The sequence below is a fragment of the Atractosteus spatula genome, chromosome 13 (genome assembly GCF_055471065.1).
Source record: "Atractosteus spatula isolate fAtrSpa1 chromosome 13, fAtrSpa1.hap1, whole genome shotgun sequence".
NCBI lineage: Eukaryota > Metazoa > Chordata > Actinopteri > Semionotiformes > Lepisosteidae > Atractosteus > Atractosteus spatula.
In genome coordinates, this window is record NC_142718.1 from 7,585,259 (window position 1) to 7,599,248 (window position 13,990).

At 43.0% G+C, this 13,990-nt stretch overlaps 1 protein-coding gene across 3 annotated transcripts in view; it reads left to right on the top strand.

Annotated features, from left to right (window-relative positions):
* Window positions 1-13,796, top strand: part of trak2 (trafficking protein, kinesin binding 2) — a 60,308-nt gene extending 46,512 nt beyond the window's left edge. For all 3 annotated transcript variants that reach the window (XM_088930185.1, XM_088930183.1, XM_088930184.1), the window contains 6 exons: window positions 3,174-3,253; window positions 4,009-4,206; window positions 5,057-5,343; window positions 6,340-6,660; window positions 7,618-7,717; window positions 8,967-13,796. In XM_088930185.1, coding sequence (XP_088786311.1) covers window positions 3,174-3,253; window positions 4,009-4,206; window positions 5,057-5,343; window positions 6,340-6,660; window positions 7,618-7,717; window positions 8,967-9,705 — 1,725 coding nt within the window. In that variant the 3' untranslated portion in view covers window positions 9,706-13,796. The remainder of the gene's footprint in view (window positions 1-3,173; window positions 3,254-4,008; window positions 4,207-5,056; window positions 5,344-6,339; window positions 6,661-7,617; window positions 7,718-8,966) is intronic.
* The last annotated feature ends 194 nt before the right edge of the window (window positions 13,797-13,990 follow it).

A 13,990-nucleotide genomic window follows, 5' to 3' on the forward strand; every position in this document is an offset into this window, starting at 1 on the left:
GAGAATTCGCCCTGGTGTAAGTGTGCGTCTGTATCTGTCTGCCCTGTGATGGACTGGCATCGCGTCCAGGGTGTACTCCGGCTTGCGCCCGTTGCTTGCCAGGATAGGCCCGGGTTCCTAGAGTGGTTAGCAAGTGGATGTAGGAAGAACAGGGCAAAGGGTACTCATAGTGAGACTCAATAACTGACTGAAGAGAAATCAAGAAGACATTACAGCAGCAATTCTGAAGCACCATAAAAAGATTAAGATTTACAGCACTTATTGTTAACACAATACTGCCTTCTTACCAAGCTAATGATGTTAATGGCTAAGCTTAATATATAATCGACTTTGGGACAGAATGTGGTGGCTTGGCAGACATTATACACTTTGTGATGCTGCTACTGTCAGAAAGAAACTGCAGCTTTGTGGTTGATTGAAGCCCAAGTGCAGAAAAGCTCAGGTGAAGCAGGGAGAGAGTGCGAGGGTGATAAGAGAGAGAGTGTGGCGCAGGCAGGCGGGTCCCAGGGCGGACGTCTCCGGGAAAAGGGGCTGCCCAAGGCACAGCCAGGACGCCCGAGCGACTGAGCCCGAGCAGGGAGAATAATGAGGGGGAAAACTGTCGAGTGAGGTGAGGCTCTCAGCAGAAAATGGCTGGAGAGGGCTGGACGGTTATAGTAATAAGAATTGCTTACACTTATATAGCGTTTTCTGGACACTCCACTCAAAGCACTAATGGTAACGCTCAGCGGAGTGAACCGTCTTAAATAGGCAGTACATTAAGTGGTCTGAGTTGTGAATTGATTCCCCGATTGATGATAATTAATTCTAATTGACCGCCGTCCTGACCTCGTCTGAACGGGCTCGGTTGAAGGCTGGGAGCTCGTGCGACTGCGGCGGTTGTCCCTGGCAACCGTGGTACGCCAATCTGTCCCAGCCTGGGCATGACAACGGTGTTAGGAAGCTAGCGAGTATGGCAGGTTCATTTGATTGCTAAAATAAGTGTTTAAAAATAGGGTTACTATATAGATGAGAATGGGCCCCAATGTGTGCCGTGGGTCTAAGGGTGGGTGCAACCAATGGCTCACTTAACAACAGCAAAAACAAATAGTACTAAACTAAAATTAGGAAAAAAATACAGCTTTCCTCAGTCACCACCGTTAAATCACAATGGGACAGTCATCATCCATGTTGACTTTTGCAGAAAGGTTTTTTTGCTGAGACTCTTCATCTTTTATCCATGCTCTCATAGCTGAATCACCAATTTTGAAACCATGGCAAGGGGTCATGTAACGATGAGTAAGAGTCCTGTACTGTAACCTTTGTCGCTAGATGTTAATAGGCTAGATTTTTACTGATTAGCAGTAGTGTGATGATTTTGCTGACTCATTCTTTTAATGCAGTTTTCACATTCCTTTTTATGTAATGCAATATGTGCCTATTACAATCCACATTGCATGTGATACACTGCTACAATATAACAACACAGAAAACGACGAGAGCTCTGAGGGAGGGTGTGGAGTCTTCTACTGAACATAAAGACCTTAGCACTATTCATTGCTTAACTGAGATATCCAGTACAGAGGTGAGGAATTTGAAGGTGCAACAAAGGTTGCATTTTATAAGGGAGTTGAGGAGTTTGAATGTAGAAAGCATGTCGTCTTTTTGTTTACAAACGTTTTATTCAGCGCACTCTAACCTTTTGTGTTCAGAGCTGGGGGGGGGGTGCCTTGTTCATTCAGCATAAAAACAAGTTGAACAAAGTGATCAGGACTGGTGACAAGATTACTGGCACAACCTTGGAACCAATAATATGTTTAACAGAGTGACATGCAGTATTAATAATCTTACACATAAAAGCTTGGATGACTCCTCTAATCCACTCGTTTTAGAATATACTCTGCTACTGTATCTTCTGGGAGGAGATATCAGATCCCCTGTGTAAAGTCTCAGAGAGCATTTTTATACCTAAAAGCATTCAATTGTTGAACAATGAACATATTGTTGGCAAGTAGGAATCTTATTATTATTGCTGTTGTTTTAGACACTTTACCAGCTAAATGTCTGTTGTTAATCTTATCGTACTGGATTGAGTTCAGATTGAGCGGTGTTGTTAAATGTTGTTTTGTCTCATGGTATTGATGTTGTTGTATTGTATTATTATTGTATATGTTTTGTTTATGAGCTCTTGTTGTGCAAGACAAATTCTCATAGGGGCAATAAAGGTTATTTCAATTCAATACCTATATAAACATATAAACAGAGAATTCTATGCTATATAATTCAGTTTTCAGTGTTATTTTCTACACAAGGTCACTAGATTTTTGCTGAATGTTATTCATAGTGGTTAAGTTTGATTTGTTGCATTTACATTTATAAAATTTCTTCTGAGTCTTACAGTCACCAAGTGAGATAAAGGTAATTGAATTTATTAACACAGTGATGTGTATCTTACAGCACATGATGTAATTTGTGGTACATTATGTCATGAGAGCTAAATTATTGCAATGAGCAAGCGCACTGTATGATCCAAGACGTATTGAGTCATGTTATTATCATCTTGCACATTTGTGAACAATATAAGGACGTTTCTGTATTCACCCCTGTATTTTTACTGTAAAACTGTCAGTTCTCTTTTATTTGGTGTCTCATTTAAAACTAAGAACTCATTGAAGTTAAAAGAAAGGCTACAAATCTGGGTTGAGGAAGATGGGTTACAGTATTTTCCTTATCCTGGCAGGAATTGATGACCGTGAAGCTTAGAGCTCTTGCTCAGACCCTTAGACATTCTCAGTTTTTGGTCTTTTTCTGTCCTTCAGACTTCAAAAAGAAAATTTACTCACATTTTCCACAGATACAGTCTTAGTGTGTGGTCTTTGGCTCATGTGTATGGAGGGTACATGTAACATGATACTTGGGTAGCTCTACAGAACTAATATATATGTGTGTAAAAAAAAAAAAATTATATTCATTTACATTGTTCTCATATATGATTTTTCCAAAATTCCACAACACACAAGTTGAGAAATGCTGTGCTGATTTAAACATCTTCCCAGTGTTTCCTGACTAGTAGTTTAGTGCTGTGCTGTCATATGTACACAGTATTGGTAAATTGAGAGTAATTAATGTTGAATGTCTTCTTTTTTTCACTAATGATAACAGGCTGTCTTTTTACACTCTTCTATCTGTTACAGGACTCTTTAGCTGCTGAAATTGAAGTAACTATGCGAAGAGAGTTGAGTGTGGAGGAAGAAAACGTCTTTCATGACCAAAGGTCAGAAACCTGCAGGATACAAATGTTTTAAGTTTTAAATTTAAACTCATTACCTCAGTATCTTACAGCAGAACAAATGCTACACGGCCTAGGCATTTTATAAAGTAAATGTGCCATAAATTATTGGTAAAATTGTTTCCTGTAATTCAGGGTAAAATTTATCCTGTGGAGTTATATCAGCAGCAGTTCCATTCTAGATGCAACATAGTATGGTAAATTCCTGTTTGAGAAAAGTGTCCTTGCTTAGTTTCCAGTATTTTAAAAAAGCATATTTTGAATTGAGTTTTTGTGTACATTAACAAGCAAAAGAATATTTTTATTTGCCCTGGGGGTGGCATGGTGGCGCAGTGGGTAGCATTGCTGCCTGTCAGCGCTGAGGCCCTGGGTTCAATCCCAGACCTGGGGTACTGTCTGTGTGGAGTTTGCATGTTCTCCCCCTGTTCATGTGGATGCTCCAGCTTTCTCCCCCAGTCCAAAGACATCCTGGTAGGTTAATCAGCTTCTGAGAAAACTGGTTGTGTGTGTGTGTGTCTGTCTGTGTCTATATATTCCCAGCGATGAATTGGCGTCACACCCAGGGCGTATTCTGTCTTGTGCCTGTTGCTTTGCTGGGATAGACTCCGGAGATCCCCTGTGATCCTGTACTGGATAAAGCAGTTAGAAAATGAGTGGTTGGGTCTTTATCCTTAGGTTTTGCTTCACTGTTTCAAGCAGGGAAGGTTGGAACTCTTTTCTCCTTCTTCACTTTCCGGCAGGAACACGCAGAAACGGGTGTTTGAGACGGTCAAGACGGTAAATGAGTCGGTTCGCGCTCACTCTGCTGTGGTACTTCCTCCACTTCCCATCCCTGGATCGAACCAAAGTGGCGTCGTCATGACTGCTCAGCCCTTCCTGTCCGGGGTACAGCCCGTCAGACACCAGAACCGCACTGAACCACCAACATACAGTCCCAGGTCAGGCCCGGGTACCAAACGAAATTCACCAGGGTGGTTCAATAGTCATTTGTCTTTTCCTCCCGACATTGAATTGCACATTTACTGTGAAGTATCCCTTCTGGTGACCTATTTTGTCAAAGTTTATGAAGTAGGAAGTTCTTTGCTAATTTAAAGTCTTGCCTAAGTTCTTCTAACAGCTGAAAAATGTATTTTGTAAAGCATGTAGAAATATGTGAAAAACTGCATACTGTAAGTACAAGATTAATCAAAATCCTGGACATTGGTTGAATGAGTCAATGGAATCAAAATGTAATGCAATAAACCTTTTAATAATACAATTCCAATTTCCAATCTGTAAGGAAGAATTAAAGGATATCAGTTGATCTATTATAGAAGGCTGTCAGGGGATGTTAGAAGTGTTCAGTGATTAATTTATAGATTATGCTCACAAAGGAGGAAATTAGTAACATGCCTCAGGTAAAAAGACCCACTCAGTTATAAATTATTTTAGTGCATTAAAGTAAGGTGAGGCAAGGTGGAGAGCTAACTCTGGTGAGCCACTAGGTGGCGATGTGTATCAGGGATGGTGGCAGCTGACAGTGGAAAATTTAAATTGAGGTATTTCGTTTTCAAAAATTGTTTTGAAATACTAGTTGTTGGCAGTCAGGTCCATGATCCCATACAGTATGTTGGCGTGTTGCGTGAGTAAATATATTGACGATTATTTGCTCCCTGGAGTGGTGGGTGTTGGGGGGGGGGGAATGGAGATGGATGTTCTTGGCCTGGGTGATAATTGCCTGACATCTCGAGATTTACAACCGTTTCCGGCTGCCGTCACGGCGTGTTTTGTCGGACGTTTCTGGCGCAGGGACGGCAGCAGGATGGGGCAGCCGGGGACCCCCGGCAGCAGCGACCTGGCGGCAGCCCTGCGCCGCCTCTCCCTGCGCCGGGAGAACTACCTGTGCGAGCGGCAGTTCTTCGAGGACGAGCGGGAGAGGAAGCTGAGGGCCCTGTCGGGGGCCGGGGCCAGCGGCCGCAGCTCCCCCACCGGCAGCGTCTTCTCCACGGGCACCAGCTTCACCGACCTGTCGGGCAGCTCCAGCTGCTTCAAGACCTTCCTGCCTGAGAAACTGCAGATAGTTAAGCCCATAGAAGGTACAGGCGATAGAGGGTCTTTTTAATTTGTTTTGGGAAAGGGAGAAGGGCCCCTTCTTCCAATCTTTGCAACAAGCTCCTCAACGTTGTTTATGCTGTAGGCGGCCCAACTTCCTCTAATTTTTTCACCGTGAAGTCAAGAAAGCAGCTGGATTAATGAAGCCACAGGACAGTTCTGAGAACAGTTCCTTACACTTATATAGCACTTTCCTGGACACTCCACTCAAAGCGCTTTACAGGTAATGGGGACTCCCCTCCACCACCACCAGTGTGCAGCCCCCACCTGGATGATGCGACGGCAGCCATAGTGCGCCAGAACGCTCCCCAGACACCAGCTATCAGTGGGGAGGAGAGCAGAGTGATGAAGCCGGTTCAGAGAGGGGGATTATTAGGAGGCCATGATTGGTAAAGGGGGAAATTTGACAACGACACCAGGGTAACACCCCTACTCTTTTCGAGAAATGCCCTGGGATTTTTAATGACCACAGAGAGTCCTCAGTCTTACGTCTCAAAGTGTCCCCGTCACCATACTGGGTCATTAGACATACACAGACTGCAGGGTGAGCGCCCCCTACTGGCTGCTCCAACACCACATCCAGCAGCAACTTTAGCTTTCCCAGGAAGTCTCCCATCCAGGTACTGGCCAGGCTCACAGCTGCTGAGCTTCAGTGGGCTGCCAGTTGTGAGTTGCAGGGTTATATAGCTGCTGGCTGCTTGTGCTCCATTGGATTCTTGCTGGATGCTCTGCTTTCCTCCCACCTTCCAAAAACATGTTGACTAAACTGGTGCCCTATGATGGACTGATGTTCCTTTTGACATGTAGTCCCTCTTTCTGTGTTTCTCAGGGTAGGTTTCTGGATGTTTTTTTCTGATAACCGATCGGATAACAGATATCTCTGTCTGCTGCAGCTGCATGGGTTGCTTAGATTAAAAAACGCTACATGGTAAGAAGAGGACAATTTCGACGGTTGTGAATAATGCCCCTGCTTCCTTTAGGCTCTCTGACGTTGCACCACTGGCAGCAGCTGGCCCAGCCCCACCTGGCCACCATCCTGGACACTCGGCCCGGTGTGGTGACCAAGGGCTTCACACCCCTGCCCGAGGACGCTGTCTACCGCCTCTCGGATCTGGAGGAGGATGACGAGGACAACCCGCGGCCGAGAGCCGCGGAGGATGAAGAGGAAGGCGGCATCACTTTCCAGGTGCAGTGCTCCTCCACCCCAGAGGCCAGGAAGCCGGGCCCTCCGGAGGAGAGCTCTCCTCCTCCCAGCGTCTTCCTGCCCCAGACTCAGATCCTTGGCACACCGGTGGCCCCTGGTGAGCTCCCGTGCTGTCTCGCATCACGAATAAGCCACCTCCTCTTGTGCAATCCTTCGCATTTGGTTGTGCAGTTAAAATTCGTCACCTTCAGTTTCTTATTCATTCAGTGCTTTGTTTTCCATGGACAGCTCAACGCTAGAGAAGAGCCAGAACACTTTTCTTTTCGTAATTTAGAAAAGAAGACAAACGGCTGAGCTACATGCGGTAGAACGAGCCTTAGAAGACTTTCTTTGGAGCATTCAGGGTTTGAATAAGATCCTGGTTTTAAAATGTATCTGCATTTTGTAATTTCACCGAATCCGCCATTTTGTTGCATGACTGCGCGTTGGCTCCTGTTTTGTTCAAAGATGTTGAAGATGTTAAGCTGGCATTCATCCACGTGAATTCACAACACATTTATCTTGTGAAACAGTAAATGGCAGAACTGATATTTTCATAAAAAGTCAAGGTGTTTCAAGAAGGTTTATAGGGCTTTATACATTGTATTTCCTCACTGACACAGAAAGCACTGGGTTCCAGTTCGCTAGGTGTGGTTTTGCTGTCTGGAATTTCATGATTTAGCATTATTTTATTTAGTTTCTCTTTCCGGTGGCTGCGTATGTGTATACTGTAGCAGAAATACTAATATTAACTGCATTTTACAGGGCTTTTTTACCTGCAAGGAAAAAAACAAATACTGATAAGTCATATATTGAATTTGTAACAGTTTTCCTTTCTTATCCTGTCGTTAAGGGATAGCAAGAAATGAAACACTTCATTAATCTGTACGTCAAGTGTCTCATACATCCTCAGAAGCTGAGGCTGAAATCACATCTGCATCAGCTGGCCTGATTATTTTGCGCAGTCATCAAAAGATATGGTAGCATCTCCTGATGCGTTAAAATGCAAGAATTTGTACAGGCATCGGATTTTAAGGATGCCGCCATGTCATAATGACTTTCCTGTTTTCTGAAGCCCACAACCCAGGGAAATGTCTGAGCTCCACCTTCTCCACTTACACCTTTACAACCTGTCGGATTCTCCACCCATCTGATGTCACTCAGGTCACACCAAGGTAACACTTCCTTTATACTTTCACAGCATCCAGGCCGTTTTCCTCTTCCTTAATAAAATGGTGGTAACTGCAAAGGGGATTGCTGTACATACTTCAATTTAGCAGTGCCTAAAATTGTGTTGGTGCTGTCCTATTTGTATTACTTTCCTGTTATTTACATCATTGCTGCCATTTTCAAATCGGGATGTAATCTCTAGCTTGCATCATGTTTAAAAGGGCAGTAGGTGGAGACAAGACGGCAGTGCTTGTTGGAACCTTATTCCCCAGAAGACTGTGGGGACTGATCTGCCATCCTCAATCTTTTTTAAGGTGACACTTAAAAAACGAGCAGCAGAGGCTTCAAGTGGCTGTCAGTCTCTGCTCTCTGGGAACAGACCCGAGCCTCTGTTATGTGTTGTACTTGAGAGAGAAGAGGGAGAGGAATTGGCATATTTTGGGAGATTTTGTGCGGAAGATTTTTCATAGAGAAATTTTGGCAGCTGCCTGACATATATCGAGAGGGTGAATCGAAGAAGAGTACCTGGAGCTTGGAGAGAGTTAGGGGTTTGTGTTTTCATAAGATAAGATCACTTTATTGGCCATACTGTATATAATTTTGTTGTATTAGGAATTAGTCTTTTTTCACATACCCCAGCTTGCTCTCCATGAGACACACAGACAGGGAGAGAAGCTCGGGGTCAGAGCACAGGGTCAGCCATTTATACAGCGCCCCTGGAACACTTGGGGTTAAGGGCCTTGCTCAGGGGCCCAACGGAGTAGGATTCCTCTGCCGGCCACAGGATACAAACCGGCAACCTTCCAGCCACAGGCGCAGATCCATAGCACCGCCTCATTTTATTGTATGAATTCTTTGTAAAAGTTCAAGTTCTTTTTTTTACTATGTAGTTGATATTGTGTTTCCCAACACCCACCTATAAAAAGACAGTTTCTAGGGCACCCCAACCCAGGTGTATCACACATGTAAGTGTTCTCTACTTTATAAATGTCAGCTCTGGGCTACACCCAAAAGGGACCTAAACCGTTATCAGTTTAGGGACAACTTTTTTTTTTGTGATCTTCAGGTTACTCGAAAAGCCACCTCTGGGGCAGCCCATGACTAGTTTAAATCCCAGATGCATTCTGGGCCTGTTCTTGGCTGACCGAACGGCAAACTCTGCTTCACGCTGTGAAAATAAATACATTTCCATCAGTAGATGTTGGAAAAAAATGCTGTCTCTTGACAGTTTTCTTTTTTTTTCTGCTTCTCTAGCTCTATGTATGTCCCTGTGCCCAATGGAGAAAACACTCCCAGCTCCCTGAGAACAGGACCCAGCACACCGGTCACCCCCTGCCGCCTCAGCTTGGGAGAGGCCTTCACCCACGGCCACAACGCCACCGTCACTCGTGGACTGGCCAAACTTCTGCAGGAGAAGGGTATCTCCGCCCAGGTGTACAGCAGCCCCGTCTCCGAGTCGCCCCCAGGCCAGAGTCCCCGAAAGACACGTTTCCCCCCCTCTACCCCTCCCAACTCTCCCTCCCGCTCCCCGGCTTCGTCGCCGGTGCCCTTTGAGACGCGCCCCGGCGCCGAAAACTTCCTGGCCTCGCGGCCTGCGGAGATCTTCCTCCAGGAGGTGTACGGCCTTAAACCCGGCCGAGTTCGGCCCGACCCGGCGCAGAACAGAGTCAACCTGGTGGAGCGCCTTAGGAGGCTGGGCTTTGCCAAGGTGCTCAGGGGGGACGCCGAGGGGGGACTCCGACGGCAGGAGTCGGCCCACTTCGTTACGGCCGGCGGCGGTAGCCTCCTGGACGGGCTGAGGAGGAATCAGAGCCTTCCAGCTATGATCGGGAGATTGGGTGCCCCCGCAAGCGGCACCCCCTCCCATCCTGCCTCCCTCCCGATTCCACCAGTGCGAAGCCTGAAGGAAAAGCGTAGCGCGGAGGTGAAGCCGCCGTCCATACGGGCCTCACAGGACGCCCCAGAGCCCCTGAGGACTGAACAGAAACTGTAAAAAAGCCGGAAAACAGAAGGAAGTGGTAAAGGAAAAGATGGTGGGCCCTTAAAAACTTGGATTGACGCTTGATATGTCTACCTCCCTTTTCCAGCCACCACCAAAAACTGTCAGTCTATGAATTTGAGCCAGAAATGGCACAATAGCACAGCATTCGCCCGTGGTTTCATGTCTGAGCAAAAAAGCTAGTAACCTTTTTTGGAATTGGAAACTGAAAAAGTACCAAAGGCTTTCTGAAAGCAAGGGTTAAAAACTGTTAAATAAGGGGACTGTGCCGAAAGTGATGTGGGTTTTTATTTATCGGAGTTGTCTGCAGTGCGCGCTGAGAGATGGACTCTGTTGCTGTTGAGGGTGCGAGGAAGTCGCAGAGGGTGAGAGAGAGAAGGAAAGATGGGTTTTAAGGTGAAGAGAATGAGATGGGGAGCAGGCTGGATGAGTATGAAGGGTGTAGAGGGAACTAAGATGAGGTTTTTGTGGCGAGAGGAACGGAGCACAGCCCCCACTTCATAAACAGCCAGTTGTAGCTGTTTTGCAACAGCAATGCACTATTGTTACCTGCATAAGCCTCTTATGTCTCTTATGCAGCTGTATCATATAACCATAGTATTGGCAGAAAACACTAGAGTAGAGCAGTAAAATTAATTTAATTAACAAAGCACACTTCTGGCAAAAACGTTTCTGACTGTTAGATTTTTGCTTCTTCAAGTTTTAAGCTCAGGGCTCCAAAAGACAACAAAGCTTCCTTATTTTATTATTTTACTATTATTTTGAACTGCAAAGTCGTATTTTGCCTCTTTTGTTTTGCTTAGAAATGTTTTTTTTTTATAAAACCAAATCTGTTTATTGTCAAGCAGTCTGAGGGCAATCACAAATTTACTCAAATGACGTACAGTAAGAGAGAGTTACTTGGATAGTGGGCAGTGAGTAGTTAAAGATGCCAGTATTTTCTTTTAGACGTCCCATAGGAAGCTGAAACTTTTAGGTGAAGTGGACAGCGAAGGGGCTAGCAGTGTTAACCTTCAAAAATGAATGTATTGAAGAGATTATGTTTTCTTCTTAGATTTTAACATTCAAGCAGGGGTTGCCATTTTGTACAGTTTAAGAAAAAGGAAAAGCTTTTCTGTGCTCATTTATCTAAAGGAAAGATTATTCAGTACCTTGGATTTTTCTTTTGTTCCTTTGTGCAATAACGTTGAGCCCATTTATTTGCTGGTGTTCTACGACAGCAGACTCATAGTCCTCTGGCATTCCGATAACATGATTGTAATGCTGATATGATGCATTTGCTGTGCACAATGGGCACATTTCTTAAAACCGCAATGTTGTCTGTTTTGCCTTTAATCCTTGCCACCCTTGGTCACAGCCGGGAGGCTTGATACTCCTGGCAGTTATTTGCAAAAGGCTCTTGATTTGGGAATCAAGGGTTCCTGGCGTTTGGAGCTTTACGATGGGAAGATGAATTGGACAGATACGTACTGTAGTGGTGGATTTTGTTTTCCGTCAAGAAAGGTTTTAAGTCACGGACAAAGCATGACATTTTATACTTATAGTAGTATTCATATGTACAGTATAGTTATACAGTATATTTGACATGGCGTGGTTGTATAAGGGGTCATTTTTTGCAGTGTTACAGCAGCTTATATCATTGCTTCTGTTTTAGTACAGTGTCTCGATAGTCGCGTCCTGTTTCTAACAGGAGCTCAGTGATGCAGTAGTCCTAGAACCTTTAACTTTCTGTTTATTGACAACATGGGAAGAAGAAGCCATACTGTATGTGCGCTTTATATCTGACATTATGACTCATGTACTAGACACTTATTCACTCCCTCAGCCCTGACTTTGCCACTAAGACCACAATCTTATCTCACTGGTTCTGTAGTATTTTAGAGGGTAAATGACGCTGAGCTAAGTGACGTTTTCTTGAGTGTGAGTAGTGTGTGGATCAGGTTTGTGCTGTGAATCCTGCATTCAGAAGGTAAAAATATACCAGTTCTTCGGATGACCACTGCTCTTGTGATCTTATGGTGGCTTTAGGTTAGAGGTGTGTGTGTAAGACAAAACATTCTCTTTGCTTAGACTGAAGATTTTCAGCATTGGTAAATGTCAATGTGCAGAAATGTTTAGTTTTGCTAGTTTTATTTCTAATCGAGGCAGCTAAGGGCGACAGAGAGGTCTTTTTCAAAGAGCTAGCCATTGGCAAACTGGCCTCTTTTTCTTCCTTTGTTTAGTTCAATAATTTTAATTCTGTGGCAAGAAGGCAAGCTCTTGAGCAGCTTTGAAGTGCAATTTTCACATTTTCTAGCTGAAGTGTCAATGTTTCAAAGTATGGAAAAGCTTGGAATAAGGCAGTCCAAGAGCTACAGTACAAATCCAACCAAAAACGTTCAAATAATAAAGTTAAAAGTGTGTCCTAACATTTGATTTTTGTGTTACAATGTGTACATTAACATTAAAGAGACTTTTTCCCCTTGTAATACACAGTTTATATCAATTATGCCACAAAGCCAATAGAAAACTTTTAAATAAGTAAATGCAAGCTTGAAATACTGGAAAGCAGAAGAAGGCGTCATCTTTATGATGAATAATTCACTACAATGTGGTTTCAGTGTCTACCATATTTGTGATCAGTTTTGTGTTTTTCCACGATACTCTGACATATAGAGAGTGGCGATTCTATTGAAACCCTTTCCTTGCTGAAAAAGAATTGAATTTAAGTTCCTGAAATTCAAGTGTATCTTTGTGCTCACTGTATAATTGCTTTTTTGACTAACTCCTGCGCAGTGTACAGAAAATGCAGAAATGAAATAGGAGCAACTTAAAACGTAGTTATGCATAGCTGGTTTCTAGAAAGCACTACATTCTGTTACTGATCATTTTATTTCTTGAGTACAGTATATGAAAATTTAATTATAGATGGCTTACTAAGATTATAGATTAGACATTGATGCATTTTATGTCTGTGTGTAATGTCTTCTTGGGATGATCTAAAATAAGAGAAGAAAACATTTATGTCACTGATATTTCTTGTGACTTACCACAATTTCCTTTTATTAACCTAAAGGTATTCATATTGTTTGCACTTTTTTTCTTAGTGTGCAATCACAGTTTAATGAGAAATGGGAAATTGTGCTTTGCACCTTATTGAAGGATATTATAGATTGATCCTGATTGTTCGTATCATTTTTTGCAGTGTTGGCATTAGGAATTGAACTAAAAGTGCTGTCAAACAAGTCTTCAATTTATTTTTATTGCAGGGCTTCAAAAGCTTGAGACATTTTTCCAATTCTTTAGGCTGTGCTTTGCCCTTCCAGTACAGTACTGTATGAACTAATTGCACATTATTGTGGTTCTGAACAAAAGTAATTATGTCATTTTGAAGGCCTGTAATAAATCAGAAATTTAAATAATTTCCTGACCAAATTTTGGCTACAGTTAAATGAATAAAATTGAGCTTTAGAAATTAGCCCAAGTTAGGTTGTGGAGAAGCAAAGTAATTTAAACCGGATTCGAAAAGATTGGTCCAATAAATGTAGCCTCAAAGTGGCATACCAAATTATTACAGAATGCCAGCATGCCACAATATGGCTACTATTGATCTTAGATCATTCCAGGCTTGTTTATTTTCATTTCCAGCACTTTTACAAATTGTATCTTGTATCAACATTATACATTAGAAAAATAACACTGTATCACTGGTTTCTTTGTCTTTTTAACAAGAAATGTAAAGAATATATTCCATTTAGCCACAGCTATGTAACAAGCGTTCTGTTTCATAACCAAGAAGTCAGAAATGATCACAAAATGAAATCTCTATTAATTTTTGAGTGGAAATGCAATGTTCTTTAGTGTTCATGCAGTATTAATATTGTTTGAGTCTTATAAGCTAGAGCTGTAGACTGTGCATGTATACTCTTTCAGACTGTCTGTTATCAAACTCTGATAGCATTCAAACCAGCCTTCATGAAGCATGTTAAAAACTTAAAAGCCTAAATTCAGACACCAAGACTCAGCGAGTCTGGGCCTTTGTGATTTCTTGGTAGTACTCCAGATGATGACAGTTGGTGCCACTTTTTACTTTTGTAAAGGAAAAATGGAAAATCAAGTGCCTCAGTTTGTTCAAATAATTTTAACAAGTCAGGAGTGACCACAGTAAACAAGTAGTTACTACACACAAGAGTTGTCATGGCAACCATAGTAAAACTTCTTTCTGCCATGTCATTTTAACATCAAGGTATTTGACCCTCTCTGTCCCAGTATGGGTGTGAACTGGATTACATTTTATCTG